Source organism: Melozone crissalis, unplaced genomic scaffold, assembly GCF_028551555.1.
Source record: "Melozone crissalis strain CALT ecotype California unplaced genomic scaffold, PUWL_Pcris_2 ptg000018l_1, whole genome shotgun sequence".
Lineage (NCBI taxonomy): Eukaryota > Metazoa > Chordata > Aves > Passeriformes > Passerellidae > Melozone > Melozone crissalis.
The window spans coordinates 1,479,680-1,502,169 of NW_026535796.1; the positions used below are offsets into that span (position 1 = coordinate 1,479,680).

The window sequence follows — 22,490 nt, forward strand, 5'->3', positions numbered from 1 at the left end:
CGGAGTCATTCTGAGCCCAAAATTTTTAATACAATCATAGAATGGCTTGGGTTGAAAGGAATTTTCAAGATCATCTTGTTTCATGCCCCTCCCATGGGCAGGGACACATCCAACAAGCCCTGTCCAACCTGGCCTGGAATGCTTCCAGGGATGGGGCAGCCACAGCTTCCCTGGGCAACCTGTGCCAGGGCCTCAGGGCCCTCACAGGGAGGAGTTTCTTCCTAGAAATTCTCTTTACTTACCAGCAAGTTTAGCTCAAGTCAACAGATTATGGGTGTGTGAAGCCTTTCCTTTTGGGAAAGCTGTATATTCCTGAAGTATTCCATGTTTCTTTGTTTTACCTTTACCAGGAACAAGAGCACCAAAATCAGACCTTTCTACTATTGCCCCCAAACAGAAAAATGACCATGGTTTAACCCTTACCTGACAGCAACGGATTCCAGGGACTTCTACTTGGGTATGGGAAGCTGGGTCCTTTAAGAAGGGCAAAGGAATGAAGGCAACATCAAAAAGAAGTTAGGCGTCAGAATTCCATGTTAGGGGGAGAATTTGAAAGCAGAAACCCATAAAAGCAAAGCTCTTCTGATGGCACGATTTGAAAATGGAAAAGTGGGCAGAACAAACATTTAGAGGAGATGAGGAAGAAACTTCACTTCCTCTTAGTTTCTCCTGCTCTGCGGTCCCTGTCACTCTAAGCATGAAATGAGGAAATGACAATGAGGGACTGGAAGAGCATTAAATGGGATTAAGGCTGGCACAGGAAGGTGGCACAGGACTTGGGAGCCTGGAATATCTTAGTGATATACCTGGAGCCAACGCTGCTTTGAGTGACAAATGGGCAGGTCAGGGAGCAACATTTGCAGTGGGGGATAAGACACCAGCACCACCCCCTGCCCTGGAAGTGCAGCAGCACCGGCACAAAAAGAGCTCGCAAAGCACATGCTGGAATTACTCCAAACTTAAATCACAACCTCAACATCATTCCCCTCTGTTTCTTCTCTGTTGTTCTTTGGTTGGCTTTTCAGAATTCATATTTTACAGCCCGAAACCAGCCCGAGTATTTTCTCTGAAATTTTCAGCATCAAATATTGTTCACAAAGCACTTGTTGGACTGGTTTTAAATATTTATTGCATTCTGTTATTGTAGCTATTAATCTGCATCTGCTTTTTAAGCAGCTGCACTATTCAGTGCCTAGTTTACTATGCAGCCCTTACAGTTTCACACTCCTTCAATCTTTTATCTTATAAAACATCAGGCTAAGCTGAGTTTGAAAGCACGTTTGAAACATACTTTGCTCCACTTCATGTCTGGATGTCTGTAATTCCAAGGAATATTGTTACAGCTGGGGAGTTTGGAAGAGTTTTAGTTTAGAAGACTGTTTTGTTCAGTTATTTTAGGAAGCTCTTTTTAGCCACACTCCACAAGACTCTCACATTGAACACCATTATCTGAAGTATTTATTATGTTTAAAGCAGCCCTGGAAGGTTTCACATTTCACTGTTCCAATTAAATATTTTGTTTAGAATGGCCCATAAGTTTCAGAGTTTTGATATTTTAGGGATCCAATTATGATCTTGAATAAATGCCCTATAAATACAATCTAACCACAAGCAAACAAGGACAACTATTGTGCTTTAATTTTCTAGATATCTGGAGCATCAAAGGGTATTTCTCCAATAAGCTGAAAAAGAAGAAAATATCTGCATAATCCAGGACTGAAACAAGTGTACAATAAGATACTTAAATGCCCCTTAATAAATTAAGAAAGGAAAAATTTGGAGACGTTTTTCTAATAAGTGGCTCATGGTGGGTTGAAGTGTTACTTCAATTATTACAGCATTTAATGTGTTTAGCTCTACCTCTGTGAAACATTCCACATGTTACACACAAGAATTGCCTCTGTCTGTGCCCCAGGGCTGCTAGAGCAGGAAAGGATACTCCAAATTATCCCTCTGAGACACATTAAAGAGCAAGAAGGAGGAGTGAGAAGGCATCAGTGTTCTGAGCTGACAGGAGTGACAGAGAAATAAATTTTAAAAAACCCTGTTCCTGATAGTTTCCAGGAAGCTCAAGCAGCAGGTACAACAATGTGGCATTGAAATCTTGAGGGGGAGTCTCAAGGAAAATAAGCTTGTACTGGAAAATTGGCAACTGGCTTTTTCATTCAAATAAAAGGTAGTCAAGGGGAAAAGAAGAGAAAAAGCAAACGTTGCCAATATTTTGGCACTTGTAGGAGTTCTCCAAAAAAAGCATAGCTAGGTTCTCTCCAGCTTTAACCTGAGGAAGAAATGCACATTAATGCTGCAAAGGAGCTGACACTTTTAATCTGCAGCCCACTCAGCCAAGGAACATCCACTTATACACCCTCATGCATTATTCACCAAGAAAATTGAAATAATCTACCCGTGGTTAAGCAGCTCGGAAGCAAATGCAAATGAAGGGAAAGCAGCTGAGAACGAGGATCATTCACAACTCCTGACACTCCTCCACAAGACTGGAGCCTCCCGTGGGAGCAGCCAAACCATTACAACCCAAATCCCCACGTCTGTGCCTGGGAATTGTCCTGGTGGCACAAGCACTGACCTGTGGCCATGCCTGGAAAACGAACTTGCTCAGTTTTTATTCCAGTAGATTCTCACTCCTTGTCAATGAAGGTGTGTCCTTAGGCACACACCTGAGAGAGTCTGTAGTAGTATTACTATTATTATTATTATTATTATTATTATTATTATTATTATCATCTTCATCATCATCATCATCCCATCAAGACAATTCTAGCACTGGCTACCATCCTCTTCTTCCATATCTGACTTGTGAAACTTTGGGCATGCAATATAAAGTTATAAAAAAGAAAATCTCCAGCGAGGGAAGAAGCTATTGCTGTCACCACCTTCATTTTTAGTACTGAGATTTAATGGGAAATATCTTAGGCCATGATTTACAGCAATTATTTTTTTATCTTTAGGAATATACATGAAGATCAGAAGGAATAAATTAATTTTTTGCCTCCATCCCAGTCAGCTGTTTTGAAGCTCTCCATCATTACTTACAGGCTAATGTAAACAGGAGAGAGATGAATAATTCTTGTAAGTTTATACAAATTACTCTGGATAAATTCTCCATGAAATCTACATAAATCTTATATTATGAAGTATTTCCATGTGCCTGAATTTATTATCACCTAAGTGGTTGTAAGTACTCAGGTGGTTGTAAACTCCATGCATTAATGTTTTCTTCATCAGAATTCAATAGTTTTAACCCCTCTGGTTTTAAGGCAAACCATTACAGTTTTGTTTGTGCTTAATTCTTCCCCACAGATCTTCCACAGCAAAGAAGTTCTCAATTCAATGGAGTTGCCTACTCTAGATCTGATTTCAAAATGAAATTACAAAATGAGAGATAGCAGAAAACTTTCCTGTCATAACCATAAAACTATGAAGTGTAAAATAATGCATAAAAAAATTAAATAGGCCTCACTCCAGGTAACAAAAATATCCATTAGGGTTATATATATTTTTTCAGTCCTTTCAGAAATATATTTGACTATCAGAAGGCCTAAAGAAAAAAAAAAAAATCTTAAATTTCACACATTGCAGGTACGATGAGAAAAAATGTGTTCCTACACACAGAATTTGTGATGAAAAACTGCTCCAGCAAGAATTTGGTGAGTATAATTGTATTTCCCTTCAGGGATTTTGAGTTAAAGTCTCTGTGTTGTAGTGATTCTGCGCAACAGATGCTACTCAGCCAAGGGAAACAGGAGCCCAGGACAGAGAGAACAGGGCTGGGCCCTTCTTTATGGAAAGTAACCAAGACATTTTTAATGTTCATACAATCCAGACCAGAATCGCCATGGGGCCTTTTGGAAAATTTCCACAGAAATCTCCACTTTGCCCCAGGAAGCACAAGCACATTCCCATGGAATGTTATCTCTAATTTGGTCCTTCAGAGGCGATGCTTTCACTAGAGTTATAATAAATATTCCACAGACTGGAGGTATTTCCTTGCCAAAAATTGCTCCTAAATTTCAGATCAACTGAAAGCCTAAAAAATCATTTGCAATAAGCTATTTATTATGTCACTGGTACATTGTAAACACATCCTTAAAATTAAACTGATCATTCATTTAGGTTGAATAATTAAAAATCTCCTCTGCTTCAATTGCTGACCCAAGATACAAAGCAGTGGCATCCCAGAAATACAGGAGCTGAAATATGTACCCAAGTATTTTGCAAATTCTTCAGAACTCTCTTCACATTTCAACTAAAATGACCTTATCCCAAATTTTATGCAGAACAGAAAGAAAAGCAGAGAGAGATCCGAATTTGATTTCAAGCTTCATGTGGACCCAGTGCTAATTACACAGATTTTTTTCAACATGTCTGCAGGGAAAAGAAAACAACACAAAAAGGTAGCCCTAATAGTTTATTTCATACACATGTAAATCTTGGCTCTGTGTGTTTAGTTTTATGTGATTAAATGATATTGAGCTTTGCAGAAAATATTCTTTATCTAATGAGAAAAGACTGATCTGGATTTGATCACTGTAAAAGCCACCCATTCTCATTTTGCCACATCAGGAGTAAAAAAAATCTAAATTGTTATTTAACACCATACCAAAGCTATTTGTTAAGGACATCCAGCAGAGGTGACCTTGCATTCTCAAAGTCAAATTTCAGGAGTATTGACCCCCCCAAAAAATAGAAAACACTTGCCAGAATTCTGAGATTTCCTTACCATGATATGATACTTGCCTGACCTTCCCTTATTGCCTGGGAGGAATTCAACCAGAATGGGGAATTTAATCCTCCACATTATATATTTTAATGACTCATTGTTTTCCTATTTCTTTCTAGCTCCTGCAAAGCTTAATGGACTTGAGCATGATTATTAAAATGCTGCAAATAAAAAAGAATTTTTAAAACCTTGAAGTATTAAAAAAAAGTGGAGATGCAGTAAAGGACATTCTAAAATTGGAGCCCATTTTGTTGGGGATGGGAGCAAAGTGTCTGAGCCATATGCTGGTGTAACACAGGCAAACTGGATACAAAGCTTATGTCATTGCAACTTGCTCCTTCAGAAAGCAGCTATGGCAGAAATAATCCCCAAAGTTTACATTTCTATTTACATGCAGCTCCAGATCAGCACCAACATTTGGATATCGAAAGTCCATTAGAGTTTATCTTCCTGGGTCTAGAACACGCTGTTACCAAATAATAAATATAAATAAATGGGTACTAAACAACTCCTTACACCCAGTTTACTCAATTATTTTTTCAGTTGAACAGAAGACCAGAAGAGAAGCAGATTTTTTTAAATCTGCACAGTTATCTTTCAGATGGCACAGGACACAGTCCAGCAGCTGCCAGAAAAAAAAAAGAAAAGATTTTGTGGTTTTTCTTCTTCAAGAGGAAACCCAAACACACCCTAAGATAAGGCCCTAGCCTAAATCCGCAATAATTTCAGTGGCTTTTATCCAGATTTACACTTCTTTAATGTAGAACTCGATTTGCCACTTGCATAACAGAGTTCAGACACCAGAAAAACTCCCCCTGTCATTTGAACTTTCTCTCTCCTCAGCTGGCACAGAACAAACTGCAACTGGTGATTTGGACACAGCCATGGGTGGACAGAAACACAAACTGTGTTTGGATAATCCCACAGCGCAGGGTTTTTATTAATCAGAAATAAGAAAATAAAAGTAAAATAACAAACAAATCCCAAAATCTGTTAAATCTATGATGTGACCAAAAATTTCTTCCCAAGCACTATTCCCTCCAAATCTCTGGACGTGATAGAAATTATGTTTAACTGCATAAAATTTCTGCCAGTACACAACTTTGAAATGTACTTTCTAAGATAAGAGCCTGGACTTCACAGAAGGATGACAAGCAATTTTAGTCCACAGGGAATTTGACTCAACTAGATCATCTCTTACTTAAAAGAAAAACACCACAAAAAATCCTTTGGTGCAGGCATGTGGAGAGAAAGCTCCACCAGCTTTGGAGGTAGAGTGGCTTCAAGCTTCAGTTTTTGTCAGGAAAGATGATAAAAGGGAAAACTTCATCCCACCATCATGAGAAAATTTCTGTCCTCCCACTATGCACAGACAAAGCAGCCCCTTCCTCCTACTCCCCCCACCCAAAAAGGTGACAAAAAGGAAAACACAGTCCTGTGTTAAAAACCTAAAGCATGTCCTATATTAGCAATCGAGCTAATGAAATTTGCTTTCATTTAGTTGAAATAAACAATATCAGAATAGTTACTTTTTTTTTCTTTTCTCTTGGTTAACTTTACACATAAGAATTTTCCTTTGTTGCTGATAAGATGTCTGAATAAACATTGCTATGCTAATGAATCAAAAGATCAAAAATACTCTGTCCTAAGCGCAGAGTGGAAAGGAATAAAGTCACCAGACTCTTGGGATCACTTTTAACTACTTTTAATTCCTAAACTCCAATCTCAATGTCACAGACCTTGCAAAATGTGCAAGTTCCTGGATCCAATCAAAAAAGTGTTTGCAAAAGAAAAAGAGTTGCAGCTTTGGATCAGTCAAACTCTGAAAAGGTGGCAGAGATTACCCTGCACAGGGCTGGAATTCAGCCTTGCTCTCTTTTAGGATGGGGGAATGATTTTTCTTATCTCAATCATCTTAGAGTTTTGTATAGAATTGCTCGAGGGAAGCAAAAATCAACATATGCAGAAATCATTTTGCAGCTTCCTCGGATGCAAGAAAGGGGAATCTTACAGGGGAACAGGATAACCCAGCAAAGAACTGGGAGAGCACAGAGGTACAATGCAGAACAGAGCAGGCACTGGCAGAAGTGAAAGAAAAATGAGGGAAGGTGACAAGAAAAAGAAACAGGAAAGAAAACACAATTAAATGGCAAAGTGATCCAAAACAGGCAAGATGCAACTAGCTGAAAAAAATTATAATATCTTTATTTAGGGGGAAATTAGTAGTTAGACAAATGCAGGATTTGAGTGTGAGGTGCTGAATAAAAGGCTCTGAATGTTACACCTGATCACAGACTGATTGTGGGTTGCTGGGGCAGACCAATGACCTCGTTCCAAGCATTCCTCAAGCCACATTGATGCTGTCAGGCTACACCAGCAACCTCCCGGTTGTGAAGTTTTCAGAATGAAAAATTAAACACAGTCCAAAACTAAGCTCAGGGCTTCCAGTCCGTGGCCTCCCATGTGCTGTCTCTGAGTATGTGTAAAAAACTTCTGGTATTGCCCTCAAATCTTTTCTTGGTCCCAGCTCAAGGAACTTTTTCTTGCCTTTTTGCTACACTGCAGGTCATTGCAAGTGATTCTTTGCTGGTTTTTTGGGTTTCCACCCCAGGAAAATCAACTTTGCCATGGAGCAGGACCACAGTGCTTGCCCCTGCAGCCAGGTCAGTGCCAGAGTCCCTGTGTGGGTCACAAAGGACCAGAGCATCTCCTTTCTTCCCTCCAAGATCCCTGCCTCCTGATTATTTTAAGATAAGGGATCCCCTGGTAGGGTTTAAGCACAACCCCTTTGAGTAGATCAGGGAGAAAGAGGCATCAGGCTCCTCAGCATCTCACATTCTTCAGGTAACTGCTTAATACTGAATGCTGAACAGAAGTGCCCTGGAACACCTCTGGATAAGGGGTGAGGGGGGGGGGCATTTCTGAGCCACTAGTACTTGAGAATCCTTTATTCAAAGGCATTTTTTATGGAATTATCTGGAAATAGTCAATTGACTGCTCAAATATAGCTAACAAAATGTACCATTCTATTTGTTATTTTATTTATTTTTATATGCATCATTTCCTGCCTTTAATTTTAATTCCATACCCTCTAAGAAATGCAATCTCACAGATCTTCCCCTTCATTTTCCTGTAATAATATCATAGCAGTTTTCTCTAGCTATTTACAATCTCTTCATTTCCTTCACAGCTTTTCCAAGCCATGGAATGAAGAATTCTGTAAAAATAGGCCACAAGAAACCAGACACACTTGATCTGCACAGCAAAAATAGAGCTCTTTAGCACCTGGCATTCTCAAGAGTGGTAATGAAGCTGGCAAGATAAGCCAGGCTTTGACCTAAAATAAAAACCTTAGCCCTCAGAAGAAGGCTAAATTTCAACTAACACAAAAAATCTGTCTTTTGATTTCTTGCAAGGTGTGACCCCAGACATCTGGACAAGAAGAGAGTTTGGGCTGACCATAGGAGGGAAATGCAGGAAGAGGACAAGCAGCACACATGAAAACATTAATTTTAGCCTGTCATAATCCCTGAGGGCAAATTACAAAAACCCCCTATGCCTTCAATCCCAGGAGTGCTCATGGCTGAGGGGGAAGCCAAAAGAAAGGAAAAGGACTCAAAAGCCTGCACTTGTGAGGGCTTTTTCAGGAGCAACAAATAAATTCTTCAGGACAAATAACTGATCTGTGTTGAATTACAGATTTGATGAGGCACATTTAAAACTGAAAACGCATCACAGAGTTTATGTTAAATTTTGCTACCTCAGATGTTCCAACGAGATGTAAGAGGCTGTTTCCCAAGATGAAAATGCTATAATGTGAAAGATTATGCAGAGAGAATGCAAGCTTATCAAGTAATGGGGCTTTTGGTAAGAGAACACATAGGAGGAGGAACCAAATCCGGACTTCTGGAGTCAGCAGAAGTATGTAACAGAAACCAGAGATACCTCTACATATACACAGATAATACAATCTTAATGCTGTAAATCTTCAATTCAATAAATCTTTTGTTGTTTTCATTCAGCAAGGATTTCACCCAATTAGAGCCACTTGACTGATATTTACTTTGCAACTTTTTCTGAATCAAGGTAGCATCATAATTTTGTCTTTTATGAACAATTCTGAACAATTACTTCAGCAACACCACCTAGAAAATGGAAGAAGAAAAAACAGGCTTTTGGCTTCAATATCAGAAATTATCAAGACGCATAGGATGGAAAAGTAAAAAAAAATCCAAGCAGAATGGAGATTTGCTATGGGAACAACCTTGTTGGACACCCTGAGGTATCCCAGACCATGCAAGGCATCCAGCAGTGAAATTAAATGGGAGAAATAAAAACCTCCAAACACCAGCTCATTAAAAGGGAGAGGGAGTGACATAAAAGGTTCAAGTATCATCATTAGGTTTGGATTCCCTGGAATCTCTGTCCAAGATCCTAAGCAGACCTGATTTAAATACTCAAAGTGTTTACTCTGAAAATGTCTTCCACAGTGTGACAAGACCTTGACTGCAGAAGCTGCATCTTACCCTGAACTCCACAGGAAAGACTCAGAGCCAGCTCAAGAGATTGAGATATAAATGGAGTGACAGCAGCAGCGTGAAATATTGTGAGCAGTGTGAAATACAGTGTGAAATATTACACTCATTACAAAGCCCTGTGCTCCAAAGCCTGTCCCTTTATCAAGCCTCATCTAGAATTTGACAACAAACAGGCTCCTGGGATGATACTTTTTCCTTTTAAAGAGGCTGAATATTATTGGATCAATTTTCACAAAATTATGACAGTAATATCTTGTTATTAAAATGAGAGTATTTATAAGGCTTTATAAGGCAACAAACTTCCTCAGTGAAGCTTTACTTTTTAAATTGTCAAACCATTGTATATTGAACAGAAAACTTAACTTCATTTCTATAACTAATGGAGTTTGACTGAAAACTTGTATGTTGAGCTGTTAAAAATGATGTCAGTATAAATTCAGCATAATAAAAAGAGGAGTTGCAAGTAAGGAAGTCAATGTAAGTAAATACAAACAGGGATTAGCAATTATATAGTCCAATATTAAAAACTGAATAGTCCAACTTAAGCCTTTTCAAGTTTATTTGTACCAATCTAAAAGTCAGATAGCAGCCTTGAAATCATGCAAATATTTAGTTTTATAGCCATAGGAAGGGGTTTTTTTAAATACAAATATTTAAATAATTGGAAAATTAATAAAATTACATCTATATTTGGAAGGCTTTCCTCATCCAGATCCAATTTTTCCATGCATGTTCCTGCCTTCTCCAAATGGGAGTTATATTGAACCTAATTCTTTTCCACAACGCAATGATGGCACAAAAAAATCCACATACTCACAAGTTACAAACCCAATTCTGTGCCATCAGTCTCAACTTCGTGGTCTACTTTTAGCCTAATTACAGAAAGGAAATTATTGGGTGCATAAAGAGATTTGTGATGAAGTGCTCAGCATAAGGAGCTACATTACACTCAGAGTTTCATGGGGTTTAATTTTCCCTTCCCTTTTTTCTTTTGGGATTTTCAGGTTTTTGGGGCAGGTTTTGGGGTATTTGGTGAGGCTCAGTTATGTTGGGAAGCACAGGAATTTTCTTCAGGAATCATTCCTATTTTCCTGACTATTTTTAACATTCTCTATTTTCTTTTTTTTTTTTTTTTTTTTTAGTAGCATTTATTTCATGTGCTTTCATCTCTTTTTCCTGTGTTCTCACCATTGTAAATGGAAGGAATAGAGAGCCCTGGGAGCCTCCACACATCTCTTTCCCCACTTGTCCTACCTCTATTTTTGACCTGGCTCCGCTGTTAGAAATCCTGCATGGCATCTGACACCGTCTTAGAGAGCTCTTGAGGCTCATGTGGAAAAATGATTCAAAGAAAACACATTAACTTTTGAGGAATACCAGAACTCTCTGGGAGGCTCTTCAAACACTTTGCCTTCTGTAGCATCCTTTACTGGGCAGCCTGATATCTCAGAGCTGCATTGACACATCCCTTATCTCAGCAACTGTTGGTTTCCTCATATCCTAATTTTGGTGTGGCCATCCAAACCCTCCTGTTTTGTTACACTGAGACCTAGATATCTATAGATATAGATGATATAACATCATTATTGAAATGCACAGATCACATACTTCCAATAGGCACAGCCTCTTTAAAAAGTCACAATTACAGCAAATTTAGGGATACTGATTTTAGTGGAGCCTGAGAAAAGTTGGCAGAGGGTGTCTCAGATAATGTTGATCAAACTGCAGTAAAAATAAATCCCATCATAAATGTGGTGCTTTCCTAGCTCTCATTTAAACTTCAGAGATTTTCCTCTCCAATATTCCAGCTCTGAGTCGCTCATGAAAGAAAATGTGGCACTGACACAGCACAGTTGAGGAGTCTCAGCCACACTCAGGGTCCAGCTGCAGCAGCCAGAGACCCAGAGTGATTTCAGAAACAGCATTTGCCTGTTCTAAGAAGGGGTGATCAACTCCAGAACAAAAGGACCCAGCCCCATCAGATCACAAGACCAGGACACAGTTTCCCAAATCCCATTTACAGTATTGCAGGTCTTTACCAAAGCAAAATGTTTTTCCTGGTTCTAATCCAGTTGAAACAGGAGTTAGTTAATATAAAAGCTGTAATCTGCATTGAGAAGGTCAGACAGCATGATAATATAAACCTCTTCCTGTTTTGTCATCTATGGCCTGTAAAACTCAAACAGAGGTGACTGAACAAACTTCAGGACAGAGATAAATTCAAAAGTACTATTTTCTTTTTACACCCCCTCAGCCAAATGCAACTCCTTAACTAATTCTAGCTTCCCTTGCATCCTAAAGACATCCCGGTGTAGGATCAGGCACCAGGCTGAATCAGAAAGCAGATTCCTGAGGGATGGGTCATCTGCTGACCATTTCCAGCGCTTCCAGGGGGAGCTACTGAGATCAGAAGGATCCAGCTGCCAGGCTGAACAACATTGTGAGTCTCACTCACAGGGATTAACTGAAAATCATGATTGGAAGTTCCAGTTTGGCTGAAATATTAGTTCAGAATTGCATCATTTGAGGGCTTTGGGGTACTTGCACTGCTGTCTGCTCCCAGCTTGACCCTTGGCTGCATAGTGAGCTCAATGGCACTATCCTTTTATGGACTCCACCAGCATGTTGAGGACAGTACAATCCACTAAATTTGTTTTTGTAAATCAAGAAATTGACCTTATTCATTTGATAACTTGTTTGATATACAAAAGTACATTTCATTTTAGTCCCTGTCATAGCCACTGTCACCAGGATCTTCAAATCACTTTTTCTACTTGTGTTTTATGGCTTTATTTATTTTTCTAATTCTGTGACTTACACTAGTTCTGACCATGGCCTCTGATTTTATTTTCCTGTACAGTCCCTCATGGGGGTCAAGACAGTGAAAACTATTTAAAAAAAAAAAACATCAAGGGGAAAAAAGCCACTATTAATGAAAGGATGGTGTCTTAGCCAGCGAAAACCCTTGAAGGGTTTGGGAAAGGTTTCTGACCCAACTCTGAGGAAACAGCTCCGCTGACAGAAATGTTGCTGAAAGCAGCCCATTCCAACTGCTGGACACAATGGTCCCAGCCTGGAAGGTGCAGAGAAGGTGAGAGACATTTCTGCTGAGGAGCAGCCATGGGCTGGCAGCTGGCTGGAAGCCAGATTTGGGGAAGGCAGGAGCTACAGGCCCTGAAAATGCTTCCAGCCCTTTGGATCTGGGTGTAAAGATTGGGGCAAGGCTCAAACACAGAGCAATCCCCCCTTCCTTTCCCCTGCCACCCTCCCAGGCACCTGCAGGGAATGTGCCAGCGTGGCCTGCAGCCACTGCTCAGCCCAGAGTTCTGCCTGGGACCAAATCTAGCTCAAGGGCCCTGGGAGCAGCCTGGGATCCCTCCAGTGGGTTATTTTTGGCTCAAGTGCCAAGCTCTTCTGGTTCAGTCTGTAAAATAAAGCCTAGGAGGAGTAGCTGTGGCAGTCATGGCCCACCTGGCAGGTGGCAAGGACAGGCTGCAGGCTGGTCCCCAAAAGCAGCCAGAGCATTCTGCAATCAGCTGTACTCAAAGCAGCACTTACACATGGCACCAGCTCCCTGCTCACCTTCCTGCTCAGAATTTCAAGTAAGCCTCAGAAATGGCCACATCACAGAACTTGCACACCTCAGCCTGCAATCCTTGTTATATGCATAGAGTACACCCAAGTTCAAAGACCAAGAGCAACCAGCTTCTGAAAATGAAGTTTAAACTTTGAAATAAAGCAAATTACTGTACGGTTTTGCACCAATGCACACACAGAAATAACTAACTTGTGATCAAAGGGAAAAGGAAAAGCATGGTAAGTTTTTCAAGCTCTGCCCTACATTTCAGTATGTAATTACATTAACACACAATTCCCAGTTTTCCAATTTGTTTGCTGCCACATAGCAAGACTGAGTACAGGAAATTCTATTTCTTGCAACCATTCAGAGGAAAACAGAGAAATAATAGCAACAGATTTATTTCATACCAATCAGTATTTGTTTGCTTGTAACCCAGCCTAAACATCATAAATGCAAAGGAGTGTTTTTTCTATGAACACAGAAGTAATTATTTGTTTCAGACAGATATTTGAAAGAAATTGCAAAAGGAACACAGGATTGTGACATTCTACCACACAATATGCACTTAAAACGTGGGAAATTCACACCTCAGTGGTTTTGCCACCCAGATTACATAGATATCGTTCTTTTTCCATGTTAAATGCTCACTAACATTTGAAACAGGTAATGCTACTCCCAAATGACAGCTGCACAGGGCTACAATAGATGTTTCTGTCCCTTTTGCTTCTATTAAATAACAAGTGATAAAAATAGAACAAGTCACTGCATGCTGCCACAGTTTTGTAGATTTTCCTTTTGCTTTGCTGCCTTTTCTTCTTTCTTATGTTATCTGTCTCAATCTGATTTCCCTCAGCTTGAGGAGTATTCTGCAGGCATTTGATTGATGAAAATCAAAATTACTGAACCATTCCCCAAACCCAAATAAATAAGTAAACAAACAGAATATTCCTTAGGCTGGCCAGCATTTAATAGCAACACTTGCAGCTGAAAAACCAAGATTGCTGACCTCAATCACTCTCATCTAATTAAAGAAAATTAGTTAGAAAAGCAATTCTACCACAAACCAGCTAATATCCTCGTGTTCTGAAATACCTGTTCTGCTTATTCCACAATAAAATACACATTCCTTATGCTTACAGTCACAATGCCAGTTTAAAAACCTACATTTTTACTCATACTTGAAAAATGTTTAATTTCAAAGCAATTTCTCTTTGTGGAATGTGTCTACAGACTGTATTAGCAGATTTTCAAAATTATCAAAATAAAAACACCCATGTGAAAGCACAGACAAACCATCACACACACACATCTCTCTGCATAATTATAGAGGAATACAGGAACTCTGACTTGAAGCCTAGCAACAGTATCCAAGTATTAGTTAGTCTGCTAATCAACTACCAAAAACTCACACACCAGCTCAATGTGCTTCATTTTCCTAAAGCAAACAAAAAACCAGACAAAAGAATCCTATCAGTCCTGGCTCCAGAGCTGCTGAAGGACAAGATGCACAATAGAAAACAAACCTTGTTCACTTGAAGAAGAACAACCCATGTCATTTACTCCGTCTGAAAATTCATCCCATCACAAAGAACCAAGGCAAAAGAGAGATTTAAAAATAGGTTATCCAAGTCAAAGGATTATCAGCTTGCAACATACTTAATATCTGCATATCTGTATGTAATGAAAGCTTCAAAATTCTTACATATATGATTGGGTTTTGTACCTCCATCCTATAGAAGCCATAGTAAATTCTGTACAGCAAATGCTTCCTAAATCTGCTGTGCTCATTTACTCACAGACAGCTGCAGGCTGGATGAAAACAATCAGGGATTAACTTTTCTATTCATCACATCTTTTAATCCATTACTTTCTCTTAGTTTGCAATAAATAAATGCATAAAGTTAAATAAATTATAAATGTGCTATGGTTAGTTAAAAGAAAAAATAAGTTTAAATGGGGCACTATTACTATTATTATTAAATATTTTTAGTGGTGTGCAACTGCTGTACATCAGGGGTATGTGTAAGGTCTTAAAAGCAGAAAACAAGAGGCAACAATAGTCACTGAGCTGGGATACACTTCTGGGTCCCAAAGACTTCCAAAATAACTAATAACTAAAATATGCTACTCTGGTGACATTATTCTTCAAAAAAAAAAACAAAAACCAACTAATTTGGGGGTATGATGAATTGAAATAATCTGAGAAGCCACACTGAGCATTTCATACTGCTTGTTAAACGAGTTTCTAAGTACCTTATGGTAATAGGGTTTCTTGCTTTATGAAAAATACTATTGTAATTTGTTTCAAATAGGATTACATTTTAAATGATATGGCAATTTCTATCCACCTTCCAAACATCTGCCATGAAAACAAAAGGGATTCCCTCATAAAAGAGAAATACAATGAAATCTGGATCTTGTTTTTAATCCTTTATGGGCATTTCTTTTTTTCTGTCCTTGGATTCCTTTATCTTTTCTGTTTGATTCAGTCTTACCAAACAGCCTCATCCCAGTCCAGAGTAAGAACTTTCCTGGTAGAATCAGCCAGGGGGGTTTTATTGGACTAAAGCCACAGGAATCTCTTGTAAGGCTTTTTCTTTATATGTTTATTCACATTACTCCTTTGGTCCTTATTATTCTCACCTTTTTTGGATCTAAAATAATTTTTATATTTTCCTTCGTTTCCCAGAACAGCTGGAAGTCTTATGATTATTGCAAATAAGCTAATTTTATATATGCCCAATTTTCACATCTATCTGATGTGAAAGTGCTTTACAATTAAATTAAAAGAAGAAGGAAGAAAAATCTTGGTGGGATTTCATCTGTAGGAGAAATATTTAGTGGCTCTGATGTAAACCAGAATTTTCTATTTCTAAAACAGAGTCTAAAATAATTACAAAGTGCAAAGAGATTTGGATTATTAAATGAACTTAAAATAATAACAAGTTTTAATGAATGGTTTTGATATCAAAATTCAGAATCTAACCAAAAATACACTTTCTGAGAGATGTGTGATTAAAAGTTTCTCAAGAGACTTGACAGTATGAATAATCTTCATCTTCCTGAGGATACTTCCCAAGCTCTTCCCCCTCTGCTGCCTCTAAGGAGGTGCATTACTCAAGTGATAAATTTTGGAATGCATCCAAAATTATTGGAACACAGTGGGTAACCAGACAAGCACAAGAAGCAAAAGCCAACTTGCTGAAGCTGAAATGCTGACATCACTCTGCACATTCATCATCACAGCAGCTCTCAGGTTTTCTGCTCAGGATTTGGTTCTTTGATTTACTCTTCTTTTTTCTCCACTGGGAGACACTCCAAAAATAGACATTTCAACAACTTCATTTTTCATAAGTAATAAAACTTAAAAGACAAATGTCCAGCTCAATTAAATTCGGTGGGAGGAAATAACATAATGTAATGTTTACTCTTTAAGACAAATCTATTAATTCAAACAGTCATGCTCAAGCCACCATCTTGTAAAAATGGCAAGTGAATAATGGAAGCACCAATATTTCTATTTTTCAGTGGCAAAGATGGAGGCATCAGAAAAAATTGGAGAATCTTCCCATAGAAAGTATTTTCTAAGAATTTTTCTAGAAATCACCAAATCCTACAAGCCAGCAAAAAAACCCCATTACCCATATGTAAATATAAACAACAATAAGATGCTCAACCTAATAAGAATAACGAGTTCATTTTTAATTTATGCTTTACAGATTATTAATAAATATAGATTGATGAAGAATTCTTACATGGAAAGGAACCATCCCCATTATCCCAGGGAAAAAAAAAACCCTTCCAGACTGTCTCTGAACCTTTATGCAGAAGTTATGACTTTGGTGCATTTTGCCCTCAGTTTTCTCAGTGCACATTGCAAGAGCTGAAAGTGCTACAAGAACTTACATTACCACAGAACCTTCGACCATATCCCTGCAGATCATATGCAACAAGGAAGGGAAAGGGAAAGCAGTCTTTAATCCACATCCTTGGTTTTATATTTCATGTGAGCTGGCCTCATTTGCCATATAAATGAAATACTCAAGTCAGAGATTTGCCTCGTTGAGTTAAATCAGTGCAGGTGAGTACACAGAGCCTCCTGCTGCAAAAGAAATGCCTTTTTTTGTTCAACTTCAGGATATTTCTCTGGAACTTAAATTAACTTGAATTAAAGCATTTTAACCCATTTTGTTAAACTGTATTAGGCATCACTTGTATCAAACTGGCTTTTATTTTAATGGCAAATTCCTCTGCATAAAAAGATATTGAAAGAGCCTCCAATTTTTTGTCAGGGGTCCTTAAGGCCCTTAATCCCACCAAACTCAGTGAGAGGGAACATTTTCATGAATATGGGGAGCTGGCTTCTACCATATATTAATTTAATTATAGAGAAGCATCTTTCTCCATTTTCATCTTTTGATCAATTATTCCTATTTGGGAGCTGCTTTAGGCGAGGCCAAAACAACTTGCAAGAGCCAGTCTGGAAGGGATGTGGATGTGTATTTAGTTTATTACAAACTGACTGATTTATACTTAGAAAGCACCTACCACTTACCACATTTTCCTCTTCAGAGTATATTTTTGAAAATATTTCAGCTTTTTCCCCATCTGCATTTTTTTACAAGAGTTACTTTTCAAACCTCCCTGAAATGTCAGCAGCCCTGTGGTTGTATCTCACATAGAATCAGTTTTAACATCTTTGCAAAACCCTGGCACAAACAAGCACAACTTATTTTCAGAGTCTGTAAATATTTTGCTTACCAATATCAGCTTCCCTGTGATTCTTGATGTATTCAGCAAGCTCAAAATTTCCCGCTATTATAGCCACCTAAAGGGTTGTAAAATAGGCACAATTAATATGTTGTCATCACTTGCTAAGAAGGAAAACATGTCACATCACTGACAAACATCAGGCAGATTATTTTCATTTCACTTAGTGGAGTGATTCTGTTACTTTCATTCTGCAATAGAGATATTGTATCTGAAACACCAATACAACACTGAAACAGCAAGAAATGAGATCTTAATCTGTTTGTAAGAGCACTGCCAGTCCCCCAGCTGCCCATTTCCCAGGAATGCTGGCATGGTGGCAGTCTCAGGAGGCTGCTGGAAGAGCTGCTGCTCTTCACATGGTGGCAGTCCAAGGCAGCAGTGAACATTAAGCACAGCATCCCCAAAGCTCTGGGAGCTGTTCTGGTGTGTGGGGAATGCTGCAGGAGAGACACATTGAAGATATTATCTCCCTTTAATTGCTCCTGCCTTGCTCCTTACCTGAGCAATAAAAACAGGAGCTGAAATGCAAAGTACACGAGAGAGACAAGGACCAAGAGCTACCAATATTCAGGTTCCACTAAGGCACCAAAAATCACACTGAAAGAGAGAGACTGGCAAAGTTATGTATAGAGTTTAAAATGTCTAAATACATTGAGTTCTAAATTAATAATTTTCTTTTTCATTTATTTCCTGATTGTTGAACACAGATCTGAATTCTCATTTCAATAGATTTAAAAAGAAAAACATCTCTAACGGGTGTGAGGGAATTCAATTTTGCCTTTGCTGGCTTCTCCCTTTTCCTTCTTCTCCTCTTTTTGCCCTGAATACCAAGGAATTGTCTTTTCTGGCCCCATTTTGCAGCTCTGACAGATCCTGTTCTCTAGTGGCACTGCAGATTTCCTGATGTATGTGCAAGGCATAAGCTGGGCTGGCCTTCCTCATAGAAACATCTGCATCTACAGGGTGCAGCTTAAAAAAAATTGAAAAAAAAAATCTTGCTGTAGGATTCTTTTGGATATAGGACTGTCTCCAAGAGTGTCAGACATGAGAAATTAAAAACTCCATGCAAATTTCTGAGCTGATGACCAAGAAAAATTATTTGCCGGTTTGTGCCTCTCCACGTATGAAGAATGATGCAAAGGAAGACTTAAATGCTGCAATGGTCTAAGGGAGTGTAGGAAGTACAGTTAATGTCAGCAGTATCTTGGCATGTAACAAGCATAAGATTTTGTTTCTGCACTCAGCCTAGGAAATTGAATGGGCAACTTCATTTACCAGTAACCAAAACAAACTAATGCAGAAATCCCTGAAATTGAAGACTTTACACCCAAGCTGTGGCTGCCCCATCCCTGGCAGTGTCCAAGGCCAGGTTGGATGGGGCTGGGGATAGTGAAAGGTGTCCCTGCCCGTGGCAAGGAGTGGATCTGGGTGACTTTAAGGTCCTTCCCAACTCAAGGCATTCTGGGATTCTGTGATCAAGGAGGTTGGACACAAGTGCACACCTCAATACCATCCATCTGAAAATTAGTATTTTAAACACTGGCATGCCAACCTTTATTCCAGAAGCCCCTCCAGACAGAAACAGTTTCTCAGCATGGATGACACATCAGAAGCTGGCCCTCAGCCTCCTCTGTGCAGCCCTGAAATGCAGCCCATGAGTCTCCCTGGCAAACAGCACTAGGAAACCCACAGCAAAGCTGTACCAATCTTCTCTCTTTAACTTCCAATTCTGCAACCTGGCTGGCTCCTGGTTCATAACAGCAACATTTGTGCACAGCTCTGAGGTTTTCTCTGCATTGTAAGCAAGTGGTAATACTTCTCTCTGATGTTACCCCTAATTAGCAGTAAAATTCCAGCAAGAGGTGGAATTCAGCAGTGACAGGCAGCTTGCTAGACAGCAGCCATGGTACTCAAATGAAAGAATTTTTGATACCAAGCAGATTTTAAACCTTAAGTATAAACATGCTTTTTAAGTGATAAACACATTTTATTACTTAGGAAAAGAGAGAAAGATATTTCCAGATAACTAAGAGACAGCTTGACAGGGAATTGTTCCTGTATTTGCTTATGAACCAAGCAGCAAATTCAGCAAGATCAAGGAACCATTTTTCTCAATTTAATTCACTTCAATGCGCTAAAAACAGTATGTAAAATCTTTACAGTAAAATGAAGGAAAGATATGTTAAGATCTAAGGAAAGCAAGGAAAAGTTTAAAAGTACAAATATTTCTTGGCATAACATCAATGCACTTCACTTGAATTTGATGGGTAAAATGTGTGGGAGAAAATGAAGTCAGAGCAAAATCAGAAAGACACAAAATTATTCTCATTCAACTTGTACAGTTACAAGCCACAAAGCATGGCAACCTTAGCCCTTTTTCCAGACAAACGTGTCTTAAACCAAAATTATCGTGAGTTCACATGAAAATATAAATGTGAATAACACATTAGGACAAGTGGATGTTCTTCACAAGATCCAGAGTCAGAATCAAGTGAAAGTGGTAGAAATTCTCTCCTTGATCAAGTACCGAAATCAGAGACCAACTGAAGCTCTATATTTGTACTAAATTTCTTCGTACTTTAGAAAAAAATAGTAATGCAGCACGTTGGCAGAAATACTAGAGTTTGATTCTCTCCATGCTTCATAATTTACGTGGTTTTAAATAGCCATAGTTTGCTTTTCAGGATGTTCTGTAGACAAGTGCTAGATTTAAAATTAAGAGGTTATGGCAGGAAAGAAGGTTTTGTTTGAGTTTTCTTTTGATCACAAGACATCTCCTCTTGGCAGTGAAAATGTAGCACAGCCAGCAAAACTGCAGCAAAAGTTGCTTCCAATTCCAGTAGGAACTGGATTCCAGTCATCAAAACGCATCACGTGCGTGTTTACTGACATGAAATATCGCCATGAAAGGCTGGAGGTAGCACTTTACAACTAGAGGCTATCTACCAACTCTTTTATGCTGAAGCTTCAAAAATTGCAGCTTTTCTAAAACTGCATATGCAGCAGTCTTGCCATAATTCAGGTTCTTACATTCCTGCAGCAAATGTCCTTTCATGTCATCCTTTTGACATTTATCTCACATCAAAAGTCTGCGTGTCCTCAGTAACATTACTCTGCAAACCTGATAAAACCTGGTTCTGCATCTTGTAGGAAATAAAAGCATCATTCACACACAATTTGCACTAAAACCTGCTTTGTGCTTTGCCATGATTTTAAAGGATGTCTTCACTTTGCATCCAGAATCAGAAAGAGTTCACCTGCAGGGTCCCAGTATGGTGTCAATCAAAGCCCAGCAGAAAATCCTGACTCAGTAATTCAGTGCTTTTAAACCCAAACCAGAATTTTTGTCTGCTGCAGACATTTGTTTGGGAGCCCTGCCACATTCTACTGTACAGAAAGCAGAAATTATCTTGTTGGGGTTTTTTTAATCAGCATTAGAGGCAATTTTATGAGTGACAGTAACCAAAGTGAATCACTTATCAGCTCCCTCCCAAGCTTAATTGACCCCACTAAGGCTATTAACATGGGTACCTAATTATTACCAAATTACCTTTGATAACACTGATGTCTGGCCTGGGTAAGTCTGCCACAGGGAAACAAGCAGAGAGTAAAGCTAAGCAGGAAGATGGATCTTGGTGGGAGGCAACTGATATAGAATAAAAAGAGGATAAAACTATGCTGTGAACAGTGGTGCCTCCTCCTATTCCCACAATGATCTGCCTCCAGCACGACAAAACTTAATGGAATGCCCAAACCAGGTCCCAGCTGGGACACCCTGAAGCACAAAGCCATGAGTGAACAACTCACTGGGCAGAGCCAGGAGCTGGCTGTCACTCAGGGTGTGTAACAGGGAGCTTGACCAGAAATGTTGTGTTTACAGAGACATTTCCTGTGCCTGGGGAGAAGCAGAGCTGTCACAGACACCCCAGTGTCTCACAGACAGATGTTTCTCTCAAACGATGCAAGGTTCCAGGGCCTTGCTGCTTGCCATGGCAGGCAGCGCCAGATGCTCTCCTGCCAAGCCAGGGAAGAAGGGAAGGAGTTTGATCGACACTTGGCCAGTTGCTAGGGGTGGTAACCAAGGGACAGCTCAGCCGAGTGGAAACCTGAATGAATGAAGCAGCTGCAAGGCAGGGACTGGCAGGGAGCAGGCAGGAGGTGGGAGCATCCCAGCACTCCTACTCCAGCACTGGGCAAGGAGCAACGCCCTCAACACTGGCACCTTCACAAGTGGGCTCCTGCTCCTGACAGATCATTCTCACCCCGGGCTTTCTGATATTCACAGTCAGAAAAAATCCCTCTGGATAAATGTCACAGACATGTTTTATGAAAAATCCTTTCCTTAGGATATTTTCTCCTGAGAAGCTGAGAGGCCTCAGGAACAAAATGTAAACAATGATTATCTGCTGCTGTGGAATGCAACAGGTGCATCTGTGATTGGTCTCATGTGCTTGTTTCTAATTAATGGCCAATCACAGTCCAGCTGTCCAGACTGTCTCAGTCAGACACAAGCCTTTGCTATCACTCCTTTTCTATTCTTAGCCAGCCTTCTGATGACATCCTTTCTTCTGTTCTTTTAGTATAGTTTTAATATAACATATATAATAAAATAATAAATCAAGCCTTCTGAAACACGGAGTCAGATCCTCATCTCTTCCCTGGTCCTAGGACCCCTGCAAACACCACCACAGATAAAGGCACTGTTTAAGTTGCCTTTCAGGAGTAAATTCAGAAATTAAATATTGGAGACATATTTGAGGTACTGCTTTTTCTGAATCATGTTCTCCAAAGAAAGTTTAAATCACAGCCAATAAAACTACTTTGTGTAAACAGTGAAACTGGCCAGATGTCCTGTTACAGG

The 22,490-nt window shown here is 39.3% G+C and overlaps 1 protein-coding gene across 2 annotated transcripts in view; it reads right to left on the minus strand.

Moving 5' to 3' along the window:
• SHANK2 (SH3 and multiple ankyrin repeat domains 2) overlaps positions 1-22,490 on the minus strand; it is a 247,720-nt gene that overhangs the window by 198,554 nt on the left and 26,676 nt on the right. The window contains exons 6-7 of one of the 2 annotated variants that reach the window (XM_054275893.1): positions 17,618-17,684; positions 424-474 (exon numbers count right to left, since the gene is read on the minus strand). In XM_054275893.1, the coding sequence (XP_054131868.1) occupies positions 424-474; positions 17,618-17,684 (118 nt within the window). The remainder of the gene's footprint in view (positions 1-423; positions 475-17,617; positions 17,685-22,490) is intronic. The other variant, XM_054275891.1, reaches the window with a different exon arrangement.